At 36.2% G+C, this 25606-nt stretch overlaps 1 protein-coding gene and 1 pseudogene across 3 annotated transcripts; one reads left to right on the forward strand and one right to left on the reverse strand.

Annotated features, from left to right (window-relative positions):
• Window positions 1–493: 493 nt before the first annotated feature.
• LOC147404665 (uncharacterized) lies at window positions 494–13691 on the reverse strand. Of its 3 annotated transcripts, none has more exons than XM_086440708.1 (4): window positions 13246–13687; window positions 9605–9830; window positions 1759–1883; window positions 494–930 (listed from the first exon to the last, which is right to left on the reverse strand). In XM_086440708.1, the coding sequence occupies exons 1-4, from the start codon at window positions 13612–13614 to the stop codon at window positions 832–834; spliced, it is 819 nt and encodes a 272-aa protein (XP_086296834.1). In that variant the 5' UTR covers window positions 13615–13687; the 3' UTR covers window positions 494–831. The 3 variants fall into 3 exon arrangements, with proteins under 3 accessions (XP_086296834.1, XP_086296833.1, XP_086296835.1); XM_086440707.1 differs by having other exon boundaries at window positions 9605–9833; window positions 13246–13683; XM_086440709.1 differs by lacking the exon at window positions 1759–1883 and having other exon boundaries at window positions 9605–9833; window positions 13246–13691.
• On the forward strand, window positions 2694–4011 carry LOC147404666 (protein-tyrosine-phosphatase MKP1 pseudogene; annotated as a pseudogene).
• Window positions 13692–25606: the final 11915 nt, after the last annotated feature.

Below are 25606 nucleotides of genomic sequence, written 5' to 3' on the forward strand. Positions count from 1 at the left end.
TTTTTCCTCCTCTATAACACTCTTAAAGATATGCCCACAATGTCCTCATCACATGCCCCTTCTATTAGGTTTGTAATTTCAACTCAAGAGGTTCACATATTGGCTAAATTCTGTGAAAATCATTGATGTATCCATCCATCCACAAAATCCTGAAGCAACGAGTCAGGGCGACCCCTTGTAATCTACTTTATAATGACGAAAATAGAAATATCAAACTAACTAATCAATCACATTCTCATACCTAATCCTAATACACCAGTAACCCCTATCCGACAAAACATGAAATATCAAATTTAATAACTATTAAAATTACTTTAATTACTGAATAGGATCCTTACCAATGCTGACCTAGAGACAGGTTTTATTTCATTACAAGGCTAGGATTGCAGCTAGTGTACCTGCACCAGTGAGAGAAGACCAGCAATTACAACTAACTATCTAACATCTCCAAACAATAGAAATGAATGGGAAGATCTCCCAAACAAACCATGAATTTTCCCCACTGTAAAAAGCACTTTAAGAAGAAATTCCAATGTGAAATCCTGTAAAAAAAAATGTATTTGACATTTTCACTGCAACGTAAATTGAGCCTGACATTCAAAGCTCAATAATAAAAAAAACAATGAATCGTCTAGTCTTTTTTCATCATCATTTATCTTCTATGCTCCTGCAACTGATATTGTGTGGCAAGCATGCCGGCAATCCAGTATCACCTAAAAAGATGTCTAGTTCCATTTACTCTGCATGCAAACAGATTGCTAGCAAACCGGTGCGGCGTAATCCAGAGCAACAGAAAAGATGTAACTAAAGGCGTAACTTCAGAAGGTAAAATCAATCAGCTGAGACGCAACTTGGACCTGGTTTCTTTAAGCTTGCCATGTATGTAATGTAAATGGTCCACAGATATGCAAATGAATTGCTTATCAAAGGCTGTCAAGACAAAAATAAACCAAGAATTTAAAAGCATAAAATGAGGAGTATTTCAAAAAATGATTCATTTCTTTTAATACATTTCCGAATTGATCTGAGGGCCTGCTTGGAAGATGGGGCTCAACTCCAACCCGCCTTTGCTGTTTGGAGTTACAAACTCCTAGAACTCCCCAAACACCCAAAATTGGTGGAGTTGCAACTCCCACCTAGTGTGAATTACAACTCCACCAAAGCCACACAATTACTCATGTACCCTAGGCCAACCATGCCAACATTCCATGTTGGGTACATTATGATGACTTCCAATTCCCACAGACAACCAAACATTAGGGTTCATTTCAGAAGTTGCTGACAATTCAAAATACTAAAGGCTCCAACACCCCCACTTTGTCATCCAAAGAGGCCCTAATTTTGAAGAATTATCATTTGTAGGATCTTTTCTTTCTTGCAATCAGACAGATAGATAGATTGTAGATCATCAGCCAACATGCACATTATTTATGTGCGACCGTGCAAAGGTCAAATTAGGATCCACTAGTTAATTGATTCCCTCATATCTGTACCATCTGATCTATAGCTTTTAGGTCTAGAAAACATAAAGCAAATGATCTAGTATGTATGAAGTCCATGGATCCACTGGTCAACATACATACCATTCAAGTTAACTTTTGGCACAAAAAGTTTAAAAGGCAGCAACCATCAAATAGTGGGCCCATCCCCTCCCTATTTGTACTATATGAAACAGTAGAACCGAGTAGTATGTTCCATCCACCCATTCCAAATAGAGTCCTTTAATCAGATTCAGTTGACAAGAAATCTTGAAGATACCTGTAGACGGACGGGGATGAATTTGAATGTAACAAAATCACACATGGGCCAGTACAAAAGACCATTCTTTAATGTGGGAAGCAAGTCCCGCTTCAATCTTGCAACAATCTCTGCAGCATTTTCACCTGATCTTGGCACCACCCATATTAATCACTTAGAACTAGTGTTAAGGTTTTCTTCTTCTTTATTTTACAGTTAAAAGCAAACAGGATAAATATATGACATAATTTTATGGAAACGGGACAAGCATGAATTGTAATCCTCAATTCAGTTGAGCAAGAAGGCATGGTAGTATTGAAGACATTAGAGCAAGGAAACATGGTAAAGAGAGATTTCCCATACCAAGTACTAGCACACATAGATCTTCATGCAAATTAAAAACTGCTACAACACAAACTCGGAAATAGGCCTCCGAAACAACAGAACCTAGAATCTTTTCGAAAAGTGAAGACTTTGCTGGAATTTTCTCAAGGTAACATTGAAACTTGGAGTAGCATTTAGCGTGCATTGTGTATCCTATGTTTGACTTTTTCATTTCCCATATTTTGTATTAAGTATAGTTAATTAGGGGGAGGAATCGTGTCAATCTCGGTTTTGTAAAGAGGCTTATATATATGGCCATGTATCTCTCCCATTTGCAAGTTAAATCAGTGAAATTTCAGCCCATTAGTACTATCACTTAGCCTCATTTTCCTCTTAAGGTTCTTTTATTATTGGTAAGCTGGGGTTTTATGGGACAGCCCCCTCTCCCCCCCCCCCAACATTTTATTAACTTGAAAGATTCTTACAAACGAGAATAAGATGTATTACAATCATAATACAGAATTGAATGTAGCTCGTTTGGAAGATTCATTTGCTCCATCCAACTGAATCAATATTCAACCACAATTTTAAAAAAAAAAAAAAACAGCTGCTTGATTAGTTTCTCTCCAACAATGCTCAAAGCAGATAAATTGAAATTAAGAAGCCATACGTTGGATATTTCTGCACAATCTGATATATCTCCATGTTATGTTGCCAACATTCCTCAAATAATCAATAGATACTTTCAAATCTGAGGAAACTATAACTTTGGTAATTCCCAACTCAAGAGCCTCCATAATAGCTTCTCAAGTTCAAAATCATTTTATTTAGAACGGATCCATTAAACCCATTGAGCCTCTCCATCTAGCCCAAACCCCAGGCAGCAATCGAACGGTAAGGCACGTTTATGTTTGTCACCCCTTCAGCTCCTTTCGATCTCCCGTAGGTGCGTCAAGGAGTGGCCAAAGGCCGGGTCGGATGATTTAGGAGAATTGCCTAATCATCCCCCTACACTTGGAAGGAGACCCGGATCCATTAAACCCATTGACAATTCGAACTCGGAACATCCACCACCAAGAGAATTCCAGCTTAAAAGGGACAAGCCTGCTTTTTTTGATAAGGAATGTTCGAGAATTGCTGATCATATATATCTATGAAGCGAAGCGATTGCCAAAAATCGGGAAATTTTAAGGCAGAATGGTATCACTCATGTACTTAACTATGTTGGGTTTGTTTGTCCCGAGTACTTCAAGACGTATCTTGTGTACAAGACGTTATGGTTGCAAGACACTCCGTCCGAGAACATCACGAGTATACTCTTATGATGTGTTTGATTACTTTGAAGATGTGAGGGAGTTGGGTGGGCGAGTCTTCGCCGATTGCTGTCAAGGGGTCTCCCGATCGACTGCCTTGGTCATTGCTTATCTCATGTGGAGAGATGGGCAGAGCTTCGAAGATGCGTTCACGTGAAGGCCACAAGTGGCATGACTAAGCCAAACATGGGTTTTGCATGCCAACTACTTCAGTGCTAGAAACGGGTGCACATTGTGCCAGCTAGCCCAAACTTTGTTCTAAGGATGTACTGAATGGCCCCTCATTCCCCATACAATGCCCTCCACATTCCTAAAATGTTGCATCATCAAAGCCCTCTTGGCCTAGATTTCCAAATAATTTATGAACAAAATTTGTAACCTTCGAAGAATAAGAGGGGAGAAAGAGAGAGAGAGAGAGAGAGAGAGAAAGTGTGTGTGTGTGTGTGTGTGTGTGTGTTGGGGCAGAAGGACAAGGAGGAGGAAGAACACGAAGAAGAGAGAAAGAGGTAACAGCGACAAGAAGTGGCCGGCGATGGAGATAATGGTGATATCAACAGAAAGGGTGAGTGGCAATGGTGGTGGTAGTGGTAAGAAAGAAGAGATGAAGTTAGGGTTTTGGTTTGGTGATAGAAAATAAGGGTGGATTTCATTTTCCCACCTTTCCCATGTGTATGGTGGGAAAATGAAATCCATGTTTTGTGGAACTTTTGGAAGAGGGTGGAAAATCATTTTCCATGTAAAAATGCAATCAAACACATGTATTTTCCATGAAAAATGGTTTTCCACGCTATTTTCCATGTGCAATCAAACATACCCTAAGATTCTTGTCAAGAGAACAATTTTCTTCTCTTGAATCCCTTGCCTAACACAAAGTGGTATCAAAGCTAGCATTGTCCAAAGTAGATCATGGCATCCAACAACATGTTGCGACCACAACTTCCCAAGTTCAATGGCAAGAACTACAACCAATGGAACATTCAAATGAAGGTGTTATATGGCTCTCGAGATTTGTGAGACATCGTTGAGAATGGTTTTCATGAACCTACTGATCCAAGTGCTCTTACTCAACAACAACTCGATGAGTTGAAAGAAAATCGCAAGAAAGATAAGAAGGTGTTGTTCTTCATCTATTAAACGGTGGATGAAGTCATCTTTGAAACAATCTTGTTTGTCAATTCAGCAAAAGAAGCATGAGACACTCTCTACTTGTCATATAAAGGAGAGGACAAAGTGAAGATGGTGAGACTACAAAGCCCTTAGAAGTGAATTTGATATGCTGAAGATGAAAGATTCAGAATCTATTGATGATAATTTCAATCGGATTATTTATTTTGTCAATCAAATGAAGTTGAACGGGGAAAAGATTGAAGATCAAAGAGTTATAGAGAAAATTCTTCGTAGTATGACTCACAAATTCGAGCATATTGTGGTTGCGATTGAAGAATCTAAAAATTTTTCTACCTTATCTTTGGAAAGCTTGTTGGGTTCTCTTCAATCTCATGAACTTCGCATAAAACAATTTGATTTTTCTCTAGAACAAGCCTTCCAATCTCAACTCTTTCTTAAAGGAGGTGCTAGAAGAAGTGGTGGTCGTGGTAGTGTCTCTTCAAATGAGAAAAATGAACAAGAATCCAGATTTCAAGGCTCTCCAAGTAGTTGTGTTCCTACAAGAGGAAGAGGACGTGGTAGAGGTAGAAGTCAAGGCTCTTCCCAAGGCTCTTCTCTTTCTAATGTGCAATGCTACAATTGCAAAGGATATGGTCACACTCAAGCATTTTGCCGAAAAAAGGGGATTGATCAATCAAATTACATGCATGAAAATATTAAAGAAAATGAAGGTGAAGATCTAGCAATTTTCGTGTTGATGATTGTAATGATATTGGGTACATTGATAGTGGGTGTAGTAACCACATGACTGGAAATAAGAGTGCATTAGTCACTCTTGATTACTCTATTCAATCTGAAATCAAGATTGGTGATGATAGAAGACTTCCCACAAAAGGATATGGTGATATCCTTCTTACAAAGAAAGGAGAGCGAAGAGAATTTCTAATGTGATCTATGTTTTGGGTTTGAATCAAAATCTTTAAGTGTTGGGCAACTTCTCCAAAAGGGCCATGAAGCTCAAAGATGATCATTGCATAATTAAAGACAAAAATAACTCCCTAATTGCAAAGGTTTAGGTGTCTCCAAATAACATTTTTTTCCTTGAATCTCCAATATGAGTCTCTTCCATGTTTAAGTAAGCTCATCAAAGGTACTTCATGACTAAGGCATCTTCATTTTGATCACTTGAATTTTAGCACTTTATCGTTGATGTGAAAGAAACATATGGTGAGAAGCATGCCAAACATTAATCATCAAGATCGAGTTTGTGAAGGATGTGCTCTTGAAAAGCATCATAGAGATTCATTTCCTATTGAAAAATCATGGAGAGTTTTATATCCACTTCAATTGGTGCATACTGATTTATTCGGACCTATGAATACAACTTCAATTGGAGGTAAACGTTATTTTCTCACTTTTATTAATGACTATAGTTGAAAGACTTTGGTGTATTTTGTTAAAGAAAAATCAGAAGCTCTCAACCATTTCAAAGTGTTCAAGGCCGGCCTATGTTGAAAAGTAAAGTGGTTTCTTGTTGAAGACTTTGCATACCAATCAAGGTGGTGAGTATGTATCGATCAAGTTTCAAGATTTCTTGAAGGCAAATGGTATTAGGCATCAATTCACTACTGGATATACCCCCCCCCCCCCCCCCCAAAACAAAATGAGGTGGCCAAAAGAAAAAATAGAACAATCATGGAGTTGGCAAGGAGCACGTTGAAAGCCAAAGGGGCATGTTATACCCCCCCCCCCCCCTAAACAAAATGGGGTGGCCAAAAGAAAAAAATAGAATAATCATGGAATTGGCAAAGAGCATGTTGAAAGCCAAAGGGGTGCCTAATACATTTTGGGCTGAAGATGTAGCATGTGTCGTTTATCTCTTGAACTGTGCCTTTTCCAAAAGTGTTCAAGACATTACCCCTCAAGAAGCTTAGAGTCGTCTCAAGCCATGTGTTAGCCACTTTAGAATATTTGGAAACATTGCCTATTCTCATGTGCGGGATGAGAAAAGAAGCAAGTTGGATGATAAATCAGAAAAATGCGTTCTTGTTGGATATAGTGAAAGATCAGAAGGTACAAGCTCTTCAATCATTTAACAAAGAAAATCATTGTGAGTAGAAATGTGAAATTCGATGAAGATGAAGCTTGGGAATGGAAAGAAAATGCAACCCACATTACTAGATGTAGAGTCCACAGAAGATGAAATGGCAAGCCCTCCTTCACCATCATCATACGAGAATGCCAATGATTATGAAGATCCACCTCAACCACCACCAAGGAGATCTAGTTGGCCACATCAAGCTTCTACAAGGTACCCATCGAGTGATTATGTTTTAATTACTAATGGTAGAATGAATTTTGCTTTATTGGTAGACATCGGTCCTATTAGATTTGAAGAAGCCTCAAAGGATGAAAGGTGGATAGATTATCAAGAAGTCTTTGCCCCCTGTTGCATGTCTTGACACTATTCAGATGGCTTTGGCTCTTACAACTCAAAATCAATGGAAGGTACTTCAAATGGATATAAATCAACTTTTTTAAATGGGATTTTGGAAGAAGAGGCCTATGTTGAACAACCTCATGGTTATGTGAAGAAAAATGAAATGAATAAAGTTAGAATCTGAAGAAACCATTGAATGCCCTCCAAAAAAAAGCATTGTATGGATTAAAACAAGCACCAAGGGCCTGATACAGTCAAATTGATGCTTACTTTCAAGAGAATGGCTTCCACAAGTCTCCATATGAGCATACTCTCTACCCCAAGAAGAATTCCCAAGGTAACATCTTTATTGTTTGCTTGCATGTTGATGATTTGATTTTTACTGAAGATTACATTCAAATTTTTGAAGATTTCAAAAGGGCCATGATGGAAAGATTTGAAATGACATATATGGGTTTGCTTCATTTCTTTCTTGGAATTGAAGTAAAACAAAATAAAATTTGAATTTTTATTCTCCAAAAGAAATATGCTTGGAAAGATTTAAAATGGGGCAAATCCTATTAGCACTCCTATGGAAGTTGGTCTAAAGTTGAGAAAAGATGATGGGAAGGAACTGGTGGATTCCACACTTAATCGAAGCCTTGTAGGAGGCCTCATGTAGTTGACAACTACAGGCCAGATCTCACTTATTCAGTTAGATTTCTTAGTTGTTTCATGGACTCACCTAGAGATATTCATTGGGAAGCTGGAAAAGGAGTTTTAAGGTATGTGAAAGGAACACTTAATCATGGCCTCCATTATTGTAAAGTTAAAAATTCAAGCTTGGTTGGCTATAGTGATTATGATTGGGCTGGTATTGTTGATGATTGCAAGAGTACTTCTGGATATGCTTTTAACATTGTCTCTAGTGTTATTTCTTGGTCTTTAAAGAAGCAATTAGTCATGGCTCTCTCTTCGACGGAATCGGAGTACGTTGCTCTTACATCAGCTGGTTGCCAAGCTATGTGGTTGAAATGGATCTTGGAAGAATTGAATCATGCACAAGAAGGCCCTATAAAGTTATTTTGTGATAACAAATCAACAATATGTTTGTCAAAGAATCCAATGTTCCACACCAAAAGCTAACATATAAGGATCAAATATCACTTCATTCAACATTTGGTGAAGGATGAAGAAGTTCAAGTTAATTTCTGCAAGTAGCTAATATTTTTACCAAGTCTTTGAAGAAGGACTTTTCTTCAAGATCAAGGCATTAATTGGTGTGGGTGAAGTCTAGCAAGAGAGAGAGAGGGGGGTGTTGTTAGAGATTAAGCTAGACTTCTCGAGAATCTTCTTGAAAAGTGAAGACTTTGCTGGAATTTTCTCAAGGTAACATTGAAACTTGGAGTAGCATTTAGTGTGCATTGGATTGGATGTTCTTTTGCTAAGTTTTTATGTATCTCTTGTGTTTCCTATGTTTGACTATTACATTTCTCATATTTTGTATTAAGTATAGTTAGTTAGGGGGGTGAGTCATGTTAATCTCGAATTTGTAAAGAGACCTGTATATATGGCCATGTATCTCTCCCATTTGCAAGTTAAATAAGTGAAATTTCAGCCCATACCATAGTACTATCACTTAGCCTCATCTTCCTTTAAGTTCCTTATCAAAAGAACAATCTTCTTCTCTTGAATCCCTTGCCTAACACATATAGCTCAGCCTCAAAGGTGCTGAGCAAAAGTGAGCAAACTGGACATTGGATAGGCAGGGAGTAAGGACCCACAAATAGAAGTTCAAGAATATGTGAAATTGTCTCCCTTTTTCCCGCAACATATTCAAATCCAGATACTCGTAAACCAGGGAAATTTGATATATGTTGTTCATTCATACAATCGTTTACCTATTATGCTTTTGTGTAACTATTTTATGTTAATTTTTAAAAATAAATCGGGCAAAGCAACACTAATAGAAGTAAAAAGGTTTTATACCTAATTATGTTTTTCTATCCCACTTCACTTCTTGGAAGAAATATTATATAGCATGCTTCTGAGGTGTGCCTAATCATCAATTTAAACCTGAATTACCTGTAGGTTGGCACAAGTCGAAGACTGAAGGAAAAGAGCAGCAACCTTGGTACACCTCACTAGAATGAAATTAAATCACGAATCTAGCATAATTATCCCAAGAAAAAAATAGGAGGCCCTGCCAAGAAGTTTTTTAACTCTGAATTTAAAAGAAATTTCCCTTGTCAATTATTTTATTTTTAAGTTGTCCATTTAGCACAATATTGCCATGCAGTTTTATGAGGGAAAAAAATAATAGACAGGCAGGTAAAGGCAGATTTTGATCTCAAGTCTATGGTATTTACCACTCAAAGGCCTTAATAACTTAGCGAGCTTCATCTAAAATGGCATTTAAAACGCTAAAATATTTTTCAGTAAACTACATGCTGTGAACAAAAAAGAGCCAAAATCTAATTTTCTATATCAACCATTTTAGGTTTTTAAATTTAAAGCATGATGCTTAATTAAAAAGAACTACAGGAAATCAAATATTTAAAATAGTATCAATGCTCTCAGACAAGTGACTGCATTTTCATGAGTAAAAACAATAACAAGAAGATTGAATGAGGTACAGCACATAGAAATCATCACAAAACTACCAAAACCATAGTGACAGGAATGGATGCATAAATTTGATTACCTTGTAGGCCAGCATTCACAGAGAAGAAAACAGAAGTCATAATAGGCCCATAAACAGTCTGTCCCAGAATAATTTTCTTAAAAGTAGTCAGGACATCCCGCTTCGGTAGGATTTTTGAGACAAAATTGAACCAGAAGTGCAGTGATGGTCCCATAATTAGCATCCCATACCCACACATCCGCAACGTCCTTATCCAGTTATAAGTTTCTGAAGGTGTTTGAGAAATCTTCTGGTGAAATTTTTAACAAATATTTAGACAACAAAGATGTAAAATAGAGATAGAAGTGATTATTAAAAGGAACTAGTTGAATACAAGACCAAGTTCGCAAATAAGTGAAAACGGCTCCCTATAATTTGAATATACTTTGAATTAGTAGTCAATTAACTCTTCTTAGATGACAAACAGTCGTTGCACTTGAAACAGCCCTGTATATGGGTGTTTCCAAAGAAGAAAAAATTAAGAAAAATTAAGGGATTGCATCATAAACAGCCTCTCCACCCAATAATTTGTTTAAAGAATAAGCCCAAAGATTAATATACCCGTAATAACTAAAAGCAAAGTGGCTAAAGACAAGTAAAACAGGCTCTATAATAACTTAGCAAGACTTTGTAAAATGGAAAACCTGCTCTGCTAAGAATCTGCAACATGCAACACTAAAATGATGATGAAGTACCTCATAACAAAATCCCCAACTAAATCAGTAAGTTATGTTTTATATGGCAAGGTAAACCACTACCCATGTGTACTTTACTTTAAAAAATACTCCAAAGCTTTATGAGTTACATAGAGCAACACTGCATTTGCTTTGGTTGAAAGATCTGTCACTAATAACCAGTGAACATGATAAGCCATAAATTGACGTAATTTGGACCATCAAATATATATATATAGGGTCCCGTTCAGCAACAAACATTTTGACAAACATTTTGGCAAAACATTTTTCAAAACATGGGTTAGAGGTCTTGGAATGGGCTGATTTTTGGTGAGAATGATCTCTACAGTGAGGAGATCATCCTCACCAAAAATCAGCCCATTCCAAAACTTCTAGCCCCAGTTTACAAGTTGAAAAATTGTGGACCGTCCATTTTTTGTTAACCATTTTTGATGGGGTTAGAAGTTTTGGAATGGACTGATTTTTGGTGATGATGATCTCCTCGCCGTAGAGATCATCCTCACCAAAAATCAGCCCATTCCAAGACCTCTAACCCATGTTTTGAAAAATGTTTTGCCAAAATGTTTGTTGCTGAACATTTCCCATATATATATATATATATATATATATATATATATATATATAATGTTTGTTGCTGAACATTTCCCATACATATATATATACATATATATATATGGGTCACGTTCCTAAGACTCATATTGAGACTCACATTGCGACACACCGTTTTGTCTTATATGGGCAAAAATGTTTGGAATGAGCTGATTTTTTGTGAGGATGATCTCTGTGATGAGGGGATCATCCTGGCAAAAAATCATCCCATTCCAAAACTTCTAACCCCATCAAAATTGATTTACAAAAATTGGACGGTCTATAATTTTTCAACAAAAATTGGACGGTCTAGAAGTTTCATAATGAGCTGATTTTTGGCAAGCATGATCTCCTCACCATAGAGATCATCCTCACAAAAAATCAGCCCATTCCAAGTATTTTTGCCCATATAAGACAAAACGGTGTGTCGCAATGTGAGTCCCAATATGAGTCTTAGGAACGCTGTTCTATATATATATATATATATATATATATATATGTATGTATGTATATCACGGGTTTTAGAATAAAATGTAATAATAAGGGCTTGTTTAGCTCTGGAGGTTTTGTGTAATGGATATTATGGCTGGTAAAGAAAAAATTATTCTAAATTTATAAACTTTTCCACTTTAAAGGTCGAAAATACAAAAAATGGAGGTTAAGCATATTGCACACCACCATAATCCATACAACCCTCTCCGTGAGATTTATTGGATGGATGGGAAAAGGGTTTTACGAGACGAAAACCTAGGTTGCTAGAGTTTTATCTTTAGGGTTTTAAGATCAATGAGAAGGGGATGACAGCCAGAGGGAGACCCTAAATAGCCTCTCTTGCGGTTAACTAACAATGTAGCTTTTATATGATTATGTGTTGTGTTTAGTTATGGACAGTTGGGTTATTTTGATAGATATGTGAGATCGAGAACATCAAAGGTACCTCCTAGAAATATCACGGCTCTTCAATAATTTCCAACTGAACTCTCTTGATGCACAGTAGTATTTATCAATTCTTGTTCTTAATTTAGCCTCAAGAGAGCTTTGAAGATCTTCAATTACCTGCCAACTTTTCGTTTTTGTTAAATAATTAGCCAATGAGAAACATTGATGGACAGATTGAAGTTAGAAATATTGAGGTGATCAAATGCATAGATGTAAAAAAGGATAGTTGTGATTCTTTTTTACTATAAAATGTGCAAATCGATTTGTGTTTGCTATTTGATAATGTTTGGGGGGGATTTCAGTTTATAACTCCATGCCCTTGCACGATGTTTTCTTAAAAAAAAAAAACTATTATTTTATGGGTTTCCATGCCTTGATGTACCTCTCATTCTTTTTCGATTTTCTTTCTTTATCTCAGTATAGGATGCATCCATGGAAGAAGACCTAAGGGCAAGTGTAACGGCCATGTACTCTGACACCTAGAGTTTAGGTGTAACTCGCCCCGGAGTCACCCGGGAGCACCCATGTAATATCATGTAAGGCTCGTTATGAAGTCATGTCAACCCCCATACCAGGGCATATCTGTTAGCTTAGGGTACATGTAAGCCCTGTGCCAGGACACACTTGTTAGCTTAGTGGCATTTTCGTAATAAAGGAGTATGACCGGCCTCCACTTTTGATGTTTCCTTCTGGAAACCTAGGAAAGGAAAAGTATCTACCTTGTAAGAAGGGTGTCAGTGCTATCCCAATCCCCGGCCTACACCCACGTTGTTGAAGCCTTTAAAGCCCAGCTCCGTGGAAGTCCCGCGTGTCATAGGATCATCATTTGCTTGTAACGCATCTATTGCTTTTGTAACGCGTTGCACCGTGTAATTCAATATTATATCAACAAAGTTGCTTCCGGACTTTGCCTCGTGTTGCCTCGTTTACTTGTTTGCTAGCTACGTGTGTGTGGTGTACGATCATTTTACAGGTTTGCAAGTGGATTTGACCCCTTTGCGCCGCACGACCTTGCTTCGAAAGAATAGGGCCGTGACAGCAAGGCACCCTAAAAGGGTGGACTAATGACTTTCTATCAATAATCCCTTTTTGTATACATGGGGTTTCTCATGGAAACCCTCCTTCTCCTTCATCTACCCTTTAATGGCAGTTTTCTTATTTAAGGCCTTATTTCCTCTATGACAAATCATTAATAGCCTTACATAGGTTTACACAAAACTAAGTGATTATTTGGGTATAATCCACAAAAAGCATTGTTTCGAAACATAAATAAACCTCATTCAGAGGGGAAAATAAATCATAGAGAAGAGAAATGAACCTCATTCAGAACAGAAGGGAAAAATAAATCAAGAAATGGAGGTCAAAACTCAGCAATTATTCAGGTTTAATTCATCAAAACTATTCTTTCGAGATATGACTAAATAAAGCTAGGGTTTTTACCTGAGAAGAAAGGTCGGCAGCAACGTAAATAAGCCCAGAAGTGACGCTCTTTGTGAGAATGGGACGAGACTCGATCAAGCCCAAATACCACCCAACAAATCCATTCTTGGAAGTAGAAGTAGAAGTAGAAGTAGAAGAAGAAGAAGAAACAGAATAAGAAGAAGAAAGAGATGACGAATGTAGAGAGGGAGAAAGTCCAGACTGCTTGAATTTCTTGAAGAGAAGAGGAGATGGAGTGTAAGATCTCCATTGTTGCTTGGTGAGAGAAGGAGTTTCGATCGAAACAGAGAAATCAGCAAGAATTGATCTTCTCTCGAGTAATCTCTGGATGCAGCGTTTGCTGCTGTTTCTAAGAAAACTTCCGCTCATTTTGATTTTTGATATTTCTTTGTTTCTTGTTTGGAGGGTTTTTGGGAGTTGGGACAGAGGCTTTGAAATAAAACGAGAAATGCGAGGTCAGAAATTTAGGGGTTGTTTGTAAATTTTTTATGTCCTCTTTCACGTGTAGGTAAATTTTTCCACGAATTTAGGTGTACTAACCTTTCCTAGACACGTGGTTTGATTGACACGTGACGGATTCTTCTACTTTACGATCTTGAGACGTTAATGATCCATAGTGCCACGTGGTATATTTGATGTCAAATCACTCACAGATGGGAAGAGAAACGCAGATTTCTAACGACACGTGGAAGTATCTTAAAGATCAATTTCCCTAGAAATTCCCTTCGTTGGATGTTATGGATAACTTTTCCCATGAATTGTAATATCCCGACATAGAATTACGGATGCAACATAGGTGGATTGGCCTGTTTGGAGATAAATCCAAACCTATCAACCCAATATGAATTTTGTTACGAAATGCCTAATCCGAGCCTACTTGATCGGTTTGATAAGGACTTACTTATATAAAGATAAGTAATAAATTTGTAATTATTTATTTTAATAACATATTTAAAAGTTCAAATACACAAAAATATATGCAATTTAAAGAGGAAAATAATGATGACTAATTAGAATAATTATCTTTATTTCCTATTAGTAGTGATCATAATTTCTAATAAGATAAATATTTAAAAGTGTAATATAATCATTATATGAAAAAATCGAACTACATAAACAAAAACATTAATTAAAAAAGAAATTGATTATTATTTTGGACTTCGATTCATAATTTAGTTGATTTGACATATTGTAAAGAAACTTTGAGGTTAGGAATTCAAATCCACCTTACCCATTAAATATACATTTAATAGTAAATGAGAACGAGACAAAGAGGTAAGAAATTTTTTTCTTTTAAATTATAATCACAATAAGTTTAGATTTGAGTAAATCGAGCAGCTCAATGCCTATACTTGGGATTGCAATTCGAGTGAGTTGAGGATCAATTTGAGCCCGTGCCCAACTAGACCTTGGGCATAAAATGCTCGACCCAAGAGCAACCAAAGTCAAGTAGGTCGGGTTGACTTATTCCTCATTAATACTAAATAATTTACTAACTATAATAATAATGACTTACATAAATATAAGTGGCACATAAAAAAAAATACACAATTTACTGGTATTTTTCCTAAAAACGATGATGGTGATTAAATAAAGTTTGAAATGTGAATTGTCTAAAAGATATTTAAAAATATTTTTAAAGACTAATGATGAATGCACACGATAAACATACGCGATCTGTACGTGGTTGATGTGGCAAGGGCACAAAATCTCAAATCTTTTTCCTTATGTATCCTAAAGAAAAGGATTTATGATTTTGTGCCCTTGCCACGTCAGCCGCATATGATTTACCACGTGTATTCATCACGACTCATTTTTAAATTATAACCATATTAAGTTTGGGTTCGGGGCAATCCCATGTCTACATCCGATCTAGTCTAATTTGATGCGATCAAAATTTTTTCCAACCCCTAGGTAATTGTGCCCAAACATGACCCCAAGGCTGGGTTGAACCCAGGTTCAGATTTGGCCCACCCAAAGTTGCAACCCTACCTTTATTGGAACCCAATTTGATTTGATTTGCCTTTTTTTTCCTACCAAAATCGAACCCAAGCAAATTGAAGGGTTGTCAATTGAGCTTGTTGGTCGACAAGCCCAACCCGACCCACCCAAAGGTTAGGACCTTAATCTTAAGCCCTCAAGGTTAGGGCCATGCTTAAAATGTTCAACCCATTAAATTCGGACTAGGCTTGTTAGTATTTTTTATTTTATATAGATAAATATATGATTTTATGGTAAAAGATTATTAAATATATTTTAAATAAATAGTGTACCTTCATCTCTAGTCATTTTTCAATTACAATATATATTGTACCCCTATTTTAATGGAAAAAAAAATAGTTGGCTTTCAGTGATTTCAAACCATGCATGAATTTTATTTTTTATGGAACCCAAAATCAACTTGATCACGAGCCAAACTTGAGCATTAGAAACTTAGACCTAATAAGACTATATGGCCTAAGTATAGCCCATCACTTTACGGTCAGATTAGGACTCAACCAAGCCCAGTCTAAATCTACCCATTGACAGCCCTAACTCATTGCACAGAGACCTGACACAAAGTCAAGTTCAACCCTATGGATTCAGGTTTGGCCAGCCCAATTTGCAAACCTAGATAGAAATCCTTTCCTTTTTTTATGAAATTATAGATTGGAATTTAGAAGAAGAAAAACATTTCTCTTTCCATAGCATACATTGAGGTCTTGGTTTAAAACTACTCGAAGATTGAAATGACTTAAGCGACTCATCCAATCTTAAAGACAATTATTGCCTATGTGAACGGTCTACCACCTTGAATCATTTGAGATTTGGGATGATTCGCTTGGCATTTTGAAAATATCAATCGAGTTAATACAAACTCAGTTTAGATAATCAAGTTTTGTATTTGTTAATAAAAATATTAATTTTTAATGATTTAAATATTTATTATCCATATAAATTATGATTATGCGATTGAACATCTTCTAATCTCCATTTTAATAAGAAAAAATAAAAATTTATAACTAAATATACATATATTAGTAAATAATTTTAAATTAAATATAGTAATTTATGTTTTCTGAGACAAATTGGCTTGGATGTGTCAACTCACAATGGTGGACAGGAAATGAAATACCAGGTTTCAAAACCATGGTTAATCAAATCCATTTTGATGCTTAATAATATTTTCTTTTTGAAAGTGCCCTCGATCCGCGGGGTGTGCGGATCCGCTTTTGATTTTTGAGGTTTGGGAGTCGCCACCTAGTTATTACGGTCTAGGAACTGAGCATTGACTCTAACAGATAAAAACAACTAATCTACGAATAAAAAGAAACTATGGTCCAGGGATCACGTTACGGGGTTGGAAGGTATTAGGCTATCTACTATTTCTCAAAAAATGATTACATTACTAAAAAGACCTAAAATAAATAAATAAAATAAATAAAATAAAAAAAAATATACCTATACGATGATCGCAACGATTTGTTCCCTCAGAATTGATAGAATGACTCATCGTAAAATACTCATCACTTTGTTGTCGTCGCTCGATCTATTTCGGATCTTCAAGATGAAGTACCTCCTTCTTAGATCTGAGTATTTCTTAAATTTTTTTTATGGATTTCTATGTATTTTTTGGAGAGTTTTTAGAAATTTTTCTACAAAACCTAGGGTTTGGATGATAATTAGGGAGTTAAAGCTTCAAAATCAAGGTTTGGGAAAGGCTAGGGAGACTTTTTGACCTACTTTTTCTAGGGTTTATTTTGACCTGCGAAATTAGGTTGTGAAAGCTCTATATTTATAGAGTTTTTTGAAAGAATTAAGGTTTGACTAGGTCTCCTTTTAGATAAGGTGAATTAGGGTTTTGACTTAAGTCTTATTTGATTCACTAGATTTCTTTAGATTAGAATTTTTAATTAGGGTTTGGAATTAAATCTTATGAGATTGACTTGGTCTTTTAAATTATATTTTTTAATCTTGCGTACAATGAAAGAATATATTTTTAAGTTTTGTGGATAATCCACTAATTATATCTTTAATTATTTGGACCCCCGGATGGAGGGGTCTTTTAATAAATATCAAAGGGGCTCCACTTAAATAAGTGGGCAACCATCAACAATTTTGTCTGAAGGCTTGATTGATTAATTCTCTTGCTTCAGATTTTTATATTAATTTTATTAAGGTTTCACTTTACGTTAATTAATATTTTATTTATTAATTTCAGAATTTAAATTGTTAAAATTGAAAAATTACCCTTTTACCCCCGAAGAGAACTTTTGTGTTGAGAAGTTGTTTTTTGATGTTTTATAATATTTTGGAATCGATTTTTCATAAGGAATTCAATGGGATTATGGGTTTGTGTCATTTACGTAATTTTTTGCATGAAACGATTGTGAACCCTATGAAGGGCATTTTCGTAATTTTGTCAAATTTAGTAAAGATTGGAGAAATGATTTATTTGGTTTCACTTTGTTATTTTATGTGTTCGGAAGGGTTTTCCTAAGCATAAGGGGGCTCTAAGGATGTTTTGATGTTAGGAGTATTTTGATAATTTAGTCATTTTTTAGTGATTTTTATCGTAAAGCTTTTTTTTGTCTGAAAAATGATGATTTCTATATTTTTGGGGTTATATTTTCCTAACGTAGCGTGGTTTATTCAGTTTTGTTAGTTTGAAATACTTCATCCGAATTTCTGAAACCTATCTAACAACAAAATAGAGCATTAGACTATTCATCTATCATTGGGAACCGTCGCAATCGGATTGACAAGTTGACTAATTAGGCAAGTGCAAAAATGGGGTGTCTACAGATGTCCCTCTGAAGCAAACTAGATAACAAATCTATTTCTGAAAATAGTGTGATATCCGAATGCCAAAGCTAGTGACAATTTATTTTGCAGCCTGATTTAGCAATTCGTCAGGACGTTCGGATCCTTGAGGGTAAAACTCTCCCCGAACTAAAAATTATCAGGTCCTCAAGTGTGAGCTCTCACTAACGACGTCAAATTCTTGAATTTTAGAAAATTCTCCTTCACTAAATGTGCAAGTGTGTATTTGAGATCTGAGATAAATCTCAGATGGTCTGAGCAAAAATTGAGCATAATTTGAGTATAAACTAAACAAAATCCGAGATAACCCTCGACGGCATCTAAGCAAAATTCGAGAAACCCTCGACGGCAATTGAACAAAATTCGAGAAAACCCTCAGGGCAACTGACCAAAATCCGAGATAACATTCGACGGCATCTGAGCAAAATTCGAAATAACCCTCGGCAGCATCTGAGCAAAATCAGAGATAACCCTCGACGGCATCAGAGCAAATTTGAGATAACCCTCGGTGACAATTGAGTAAAATCCGGATAACCCTCGATGGTAACTAAGTAAAATCCGAGATAACCCTCGGCGGCATCTGAATAAAATGAATAAATCTGAGAAAGAATGGATGAATCTAAGAAAGAATGAATAAATCTGGGAAGGAATCAATGAATCTGGGAAAGAAAGAATGCCCTATCTCCTATTCTCTGTGAAAGGGTAATGAGTTAATCTCTGAGCAAAACCAAATATGAGATCAGAAACGCTTCTGTTTGAATCTCAATATTTTTTTTTCTAAAATTTTATGAATTTTTTAACTTCTTTGTATCTAAGGTGTAGACACGTGGTTTTCATCATTACGATAACCACATACACTACGATTTGGAGTCCCCACCATTCAAATTGTGAATGGGTGTGAATGGTCACTCGATGCACATTTTTGAAAAATTGCCATTTTTTAGTGTTAGTGACTCGCAACGGATAAGGAACTAATCTAACCTAGAGGTTCGGGTAAGCGGCTCGGTTGGAGAAAAGGGAAGGGGTTAGGCACCCTTTTCTCCCCGCCAAGTGGCGGTAACCTCTACGTAACTCGGTCATTTTGATTTAAAATAAATAAATAAACGTGACACGTGGGTGCATTTGTACCCTAGATGGGATTCATTTTTGACTTGATCATAGGGTCATTTCATTGATGAAAATGACCCTTTGAGACCTTTAGCCTTGGTGTCCATTCATACTCAACTTGTTTTAAATAAAATGAAAAGAAGGGATGGTAGAAGAGGGAAGAGAAAAAGATTAGAGAGAGAGGGGAGGGGGTCTTGAACCCACCTTGAATCTTCAAGGTTCTTCTTTCTTTTCTTTCCTTCCTCCTCCTTCTATGCTTCTTAAATCCTTAGTGTAGTATGAAAGTGAAATTTCTTTTTAGAAGATGGTATGAGAGAGTGATGGAGATGAGTAGAGGAAATATTTTTTCTTGTAAGACTTGGTAACCCCTTTCGGGATGAGAGGGGAGGTATTTATAGATGTTTGGAGGAGGTTTGGGGGTATAATGGGGTGAAGAATTGAGAGAATAGAGAATGACATGGTTTTTAGAAGATAAGAGTGTGAAATTTGGAGTGAATTTAGGGGTAGATGTGTAATGAGTGAAAATGAGTGAGGTTTAGATCCAAATGAGTTGGATCCTACCCAAGTCCATTTGGGTAGAGTGTTTGGTGGGATAAGATAAGTGATGGTTGATAGGAGGAGTGGGGGTGTAAGAGGGTTGTTTAGAGAAGGAGTGTTAGGTTGGTTGATGAGGTGAGGTGTGTAGATTTAAGAGAATGGGTTGTGTAAGAAGTTGTTAAATTGGTTTTTGGGAGGAGAGAGGGGATGATGCCATGTGACATTTGTGATAGGAGGATGAGGTGATGAGATTGGTTGATTGGTTGATAGTGATTGTTTGATTAGAGAAGGGTGTGGGTTAGTTTGATGATGATGGTGGAGGTATGGGTTGAGGTGATTTTATTGGAGTGTTTTGAGGAAAAGTGATAGGTTGAGATGTAAGAGATGTGGGTGGTGATGTGGGTAGTTGATGATGTTAGAGAATGGTGATGGATTAGGGTATGGGTTGAGGTGTGGGTTGTTGATGATGGGGATAGGTTAGGTTAGGGTAGGGTATGGGTTGAGGTGATTTTGGAGAAAGGAGTGATGTGGTTGGTCGATTTTTTAGAGAATGGTGATGGGTAGGTGATTAGATGAGGGAGGTGAAGGGTGGTGATGACATGTGTCATCTTTTGATGTTTGAGAAGATGATTGGTTGATGTGGGTAATGGGTAATGAGTTAAGGTTGTGGGTTGGATAGTTGGATATGGATAGTATGATGTCTTGTGGGCCTTTGGTGTTGGGCTTTGGGTTATAGGTTATTTTGGATTGGGTAGGGCTAGTTTTGGATTGGATTTTGGGGGTGGGTAGGTTCTAGGGTTTAGGTGACATGGAGTTAATTTTAGGTTAGGGTGTAAAGTGAGAAATTAATTTAGGAGAGAGGTAAATGTTGGTGGACCTCGAATGGGCTTAGGGTGTTTGCGGGTTTGGAGGTGGAGTGGTGGGAGGTAGATGAAGGGTAGGCATCCCAAGTCTCACATTTTTATTTTTTTGATTTTTTTGAGATTTTTGCGATCATTGATTTGATCAAAAATGCCACGTGTTGGCAAATCGGACTTTTTGGGCCCGTTGGAGAATTTCATCGATCGTTCGATTTCTCTTGGATATAAAGGAGGCGCGGTGAGGTTGAACACGTGTAGGATGGGTCGCAACCCTTCTTGTAGGTCCCTTAGACCATTGGAAGGTCTTAGGGGCCTTGGCTCGATCAAATTGTCATTTTTCACTGAATTGGGCCCTTGAGACCCATTGACAAATTTTGTTGGGAAATTGATATTTTTGGATTTTGATAGTGGAGTGGGTATATAGAAGTATACCGGATCTTTTCATGTGGGCCTGTTAGACCACGAGGTGGTTTTAAGGGCATCAATTCGATCAAAAATGTCAAAATTTTGTGATTTGGGCCTTTGAGGCCCATTGGCACCTTTTGTTGAAAAACTGTTGTTTTTGGGCCCCTTTCGAGTATGGGCCCGTTAAAATTGGGATGTCTACATTAGGGGTTTCCAAAAATTGTTATCAAGAGGGGAACCTTAAATTCGGGAATCCTATTTAGGATTAACATTAATCAAGTTTGAGAACAAAATGCACCTAGTTTGACAGGAAACATTGTATTGAACACATCTTGTAAAAAAATGCCCCTAGTATAAGGGGGAAACTACATATCAGCGAAGAAAGAAAGTACCCCTTGTATGAAGGTTTGAAATATTTGATTACTACAAGCGCAATAAAGATTCAACTTTTAATTTTGATTGAAGATTTTGAGTCAGGCTCAAGAGAACAAAACATTTCCTTTTGAGACTCATCATAGAATTCACCCTTCTCCATCTTGGTTCACTTGGGGAAGCAAAAATTTTCAGATCAATTGTAGACAAGATCCTTGTGACTTATGAGTCTTTGCCTGGTTTAAGCTAAGTGTTGAACTTGATTATTCGGACTTCGGATGTTTCGACTCGAACTGCCTTTTAACTTTTCAATTCTATAGAGATTTCTTCTATTTTTCTTTGTTGCTCTAACTTTTACCTAAATTGTCCTTTCAGGTTTTCAAACTAGCGATCATACTCTAGTTTTTGCCTAGATCGCCTTTTTAGGTTTTCGATCTAACGAGCTTTCTTTTCTTTTTTTATTTACTCTGATTGTTGCCAAAGTCGTGCTTTCAGATTTTCAACTGTGCGAGCTTGCCTTAATTTTTGCCTAAGTCGCCCTTTTCGAATTTTCAACCTAGCAAGTTTTTATTTTATTTTATTTTTTCTGATTGTTTTTAAAGTCGTTCTTTTAGATTTTCAACTTTACGAGCTTGCCTTAATTTTTGCCTAAGTCGTTATTTTTTTTTGAACTTCTGGAGTAACTGTATAATCATGCTTGCTACATTCCTTGATTTTTTCGCACGGTACTTAGGAGGACTTTTATAAGTAAGCTTAGGACTGGGCATAAAAAGAAAGGAATTTTGAGGCTCAAAAACTCAAATACCCATTGTGTGGTATTTCTTTTATTTTTCTTAAAATTTTCTTCCCCATTTTAAAGATATATTTTTTTTCTTTTTGGATTTTTTTGTTGGGGAATCTATTTTTTTTATTTTGATGTGGTCGGCCCTAAAGTAACTTCTCAGATTGCCTACTGTAGACACCCCATTTTTGCATCTACCCAATTTGACAATTCGTCAGTCGGCTGTTGTGGATTCCTAATGATGAGCATAAAAGAACTCGAAGGCTCGTGAGTATTGCTTGATTCCTTCTATTTCTAGTCTTTTCATCACCTCTACTCGTCACAATTCAACATAGAAAGTTATGCACGCTTAGGATCGCTACATCTTATGCTCGACTTAGCAAGCACGTACACATAGGTTCGTTACACAGTACGATAACTTAGAGACCACGCCACGCTAAGAAATTACAACCAGGAGACTTAGAAATAATCATACAGGGACTGAAAGAAACCTCACGCTAAAATCCGTAAAATCTTGTAAAAATCACAAAAATGACGAAAATATCTTTAATAAATTTTAGATCTCCGAAAAGTCTCGAAAGTACCTCCATTACACTTAGAATGTGATTTCGAGTATAATGGGACCCAAATCGATGAAAATAGAAAAAGTCAAGGAAAATCTGTAAAAATCATCAAAATGACGAAAATACCCCTCATAAATTTTGGACCCCCGAAAAATCTCGAAAGTACCTCTATTGCACTCATAATGTGATTTCGAGTCTAACGAGACCCAAGTCGATGAAAATAGAGAAATTTAGAAAAATTCATAAAAATGACCAAAATGCCCCTCAATATCCAACTCTAACATAGAAACTTTGATCTCTAGGAAAATAAAATTCAAATCCAAAATTAAACTAAAATTCAACCATAGGAACCAATTTAAAATTCAAATCAAATTTAAAACCAAAAATCAAAATAAAATTCAAATTGAAAATTAAATTAAAATTTAACCAAGATCAAATTAAAATTCAAAATTTAAAAAAACAATTTAAAATTGAAAATCAAACTAAAATTCAACCAAGAAATCAATTAAAAATTCAAATCAAATTTAAACCAAAAATCAAAATAAAATCAAATCGACCATTAACCAATAATAAAATCAAAATTCAAATCGAGCAATCGAAATTCGAAATTTAAAATCAAACAATCAAAATGTAAAATCAAATGCAAATTCAAATTTAAATTAAAACATCAAATTAAAATCAAAATGTCGACAAATCCGAAATTCAAATTCAAATAAAAAAAATCAACCAATCAGAGTTCAACGATAGTAAGTTACCATAATACGAGTAACATGGGATCCCTTTCCCATTCTCTTAAAAAGAAAATTCAAACAAAAAAAATAATAAAAGTGTAGACACCCCATTTTTGCATCCGCCTGATTAATCAACTCGTCAACCCGATCGCAAGGATTCCCAATGATGGATGTGTATTCCGTTGCTTTATTTTGTTACCAGATATGTTTCAGAAATCCAGATGAGGTATCTCGAATTGACAAAACCTTAGAAACCACGCTACGCTAGGAAAATACGACCCCAGAAACATAGAAATCATCATCTTGCAGACCAAAAAGAAGCTTCACGATAAAAATCACTAAAAATTGATCAAATTACCAAAATACCCCTGACATCAAAACAACCCTAGAGCCTACGTTACGCTTAGGAAAACTCTCTCGAACACATAAAATAACAAATCGGAACCAAATAGATCATTTCACCAATTTTAACAGAATTTGACAAAATTACGAAAATGCCCCTCATAAAGTTCACAATCATTTCACATAAAAATTTCATAAATGACACAAACCAACATTCTCATTGAATTCCTTACGAAAAACCGATTCTAAAACATCCTAGAACATCAAAAACTGACTTAAAACGTGAAAAGTCCTCTTCGGGGGCAAAACGGTAATTTCACAATTTTCATGATAAAAAATTTCGAAATTAATGAATAAAATATGAAATAATTAAATTTAAACATTAATGAAATTAATTTAAAAATTTGAATCTAAAAAATCGATCAATCGGGCTCTCAGGCAAAATTGTTGAGGGTTCGTGGGACATTTCTTTAAGGACCCCTCCATTTGGGGGTCCAAAGAATTAAAAATATTTTAGAGGAGGGGTTCTCCAAAAATCAAAGTAAATCAAGCAAGACTAAGGTCAAGGTATTAAAGTCAATCGAGTGAGACTAAAGTCAAAATTAAAGTCAATTAAGCAAGACTGAAGTCAAGATATTAAAAGTCAATCAATTAAGACTAAAGTCAAAACATTAAAAGTCAATCAAATAAGACCAAAAGTCATAATAGAATTCTAATTAAATAATAATTCTATCTAATAGAGTTCTAACTTAAAAACAATTCTACCTAAAACAATTTGAATTAAAACACAATTCTACCTAAAACAATTCTAATTAAAACACAATTCTACCTAAAACGAGTCAAACTAAAACACAACTCTAATTAAAAGATCTCTAATTAAACACTAACTCTATCCAAATCAACCCCTAAAAACATCTATAAATAGAGGTGCTCACACCTTATTTTCGTATAAAATCATAAACCCTAAGAGAAGTAGGTCTAGAAGCTCCCCTAGCCCCCCATAAACCCTAGTTTTGGAGCCCCAACTCCTTAGCTAACATCCCTCCTTCAATTTTAGTCTAGAAAACACCCAAAAGCCTTCTAAAAACATCCCCAAATCCGCAACGAACTTGAAGAGTTCAGGTTCGAAAACAAGGAGATACCTTGCCTCGGAGATCCAAAGACAAATCCGGAAACAGAACGTAGCAAGGGAGCACGGTACAAGGAGCTCTTTTGTCAGATCTGAGGGAGTAAAGTCCTTGCATCGGAAAGGTATTATTTTTTTATTTTTTTATTTTTTTCTATTTTTATCTAGGTTTTAGCAATGTAATCTACTTGGGAATTTAGTAGAGACCGGCTTTGGCCGGGCGGGATTGGTGCCTAACACCTTCCAATCCCGTAACATGATCCCCGAATTCAATTTTTTTGGTTTTAGATTAGTTTTTATCCGTTTAGAGTCATTGTTCGGTTCCTAGACCGTAATAACTAGGTGGCGACTCCCAAAACTCAAGGGTCAAAAGCGGATCCGCGCACCCCGCGGATCGAGGGCGCTTTCAAAAAGCCCACATTTTCCTTTCTTCTTCTCTTTCCATGACCTCTTCTCCAACGCACCCTCTCTCCCCACGTCCTCTTTTTCTTCTCTAACACTTCCTTCTCCAATGCATTCCTCTAAGCCCACTTCTTCTCCAACTGTTCCCATCTCCCTCATAACCACCCATGATCTTTCCCATCTCTCCCTCTCTTATGTTTTGGTGGTAGAGCCACCATAAAAAGAGACAGCAACGACTTGAGTTGGGGGATGAAAAAAAAATTTGAGAAAAACATTTTTATTTTGGTTGGCTGCCATTAAAAAATTAGCAACTCCACCTCCCTCATCTCTTT

The sequence above is a fragment of the Akebia trifoliata genome, chromosome 4 (assembly GCF_017979445.1).
Source record: "Akebia trifoliata isolate Shusen 1 chromosome 4, ASM1797944v1, whole genome shotgun sequence".
Lineage (NCBI taxonomy): Eukaryota > Viridiplantae > Streptophyta > Magnoliopsida > Ranunculales > Lardizabalaceae > Akebia > Akebia trifoliata.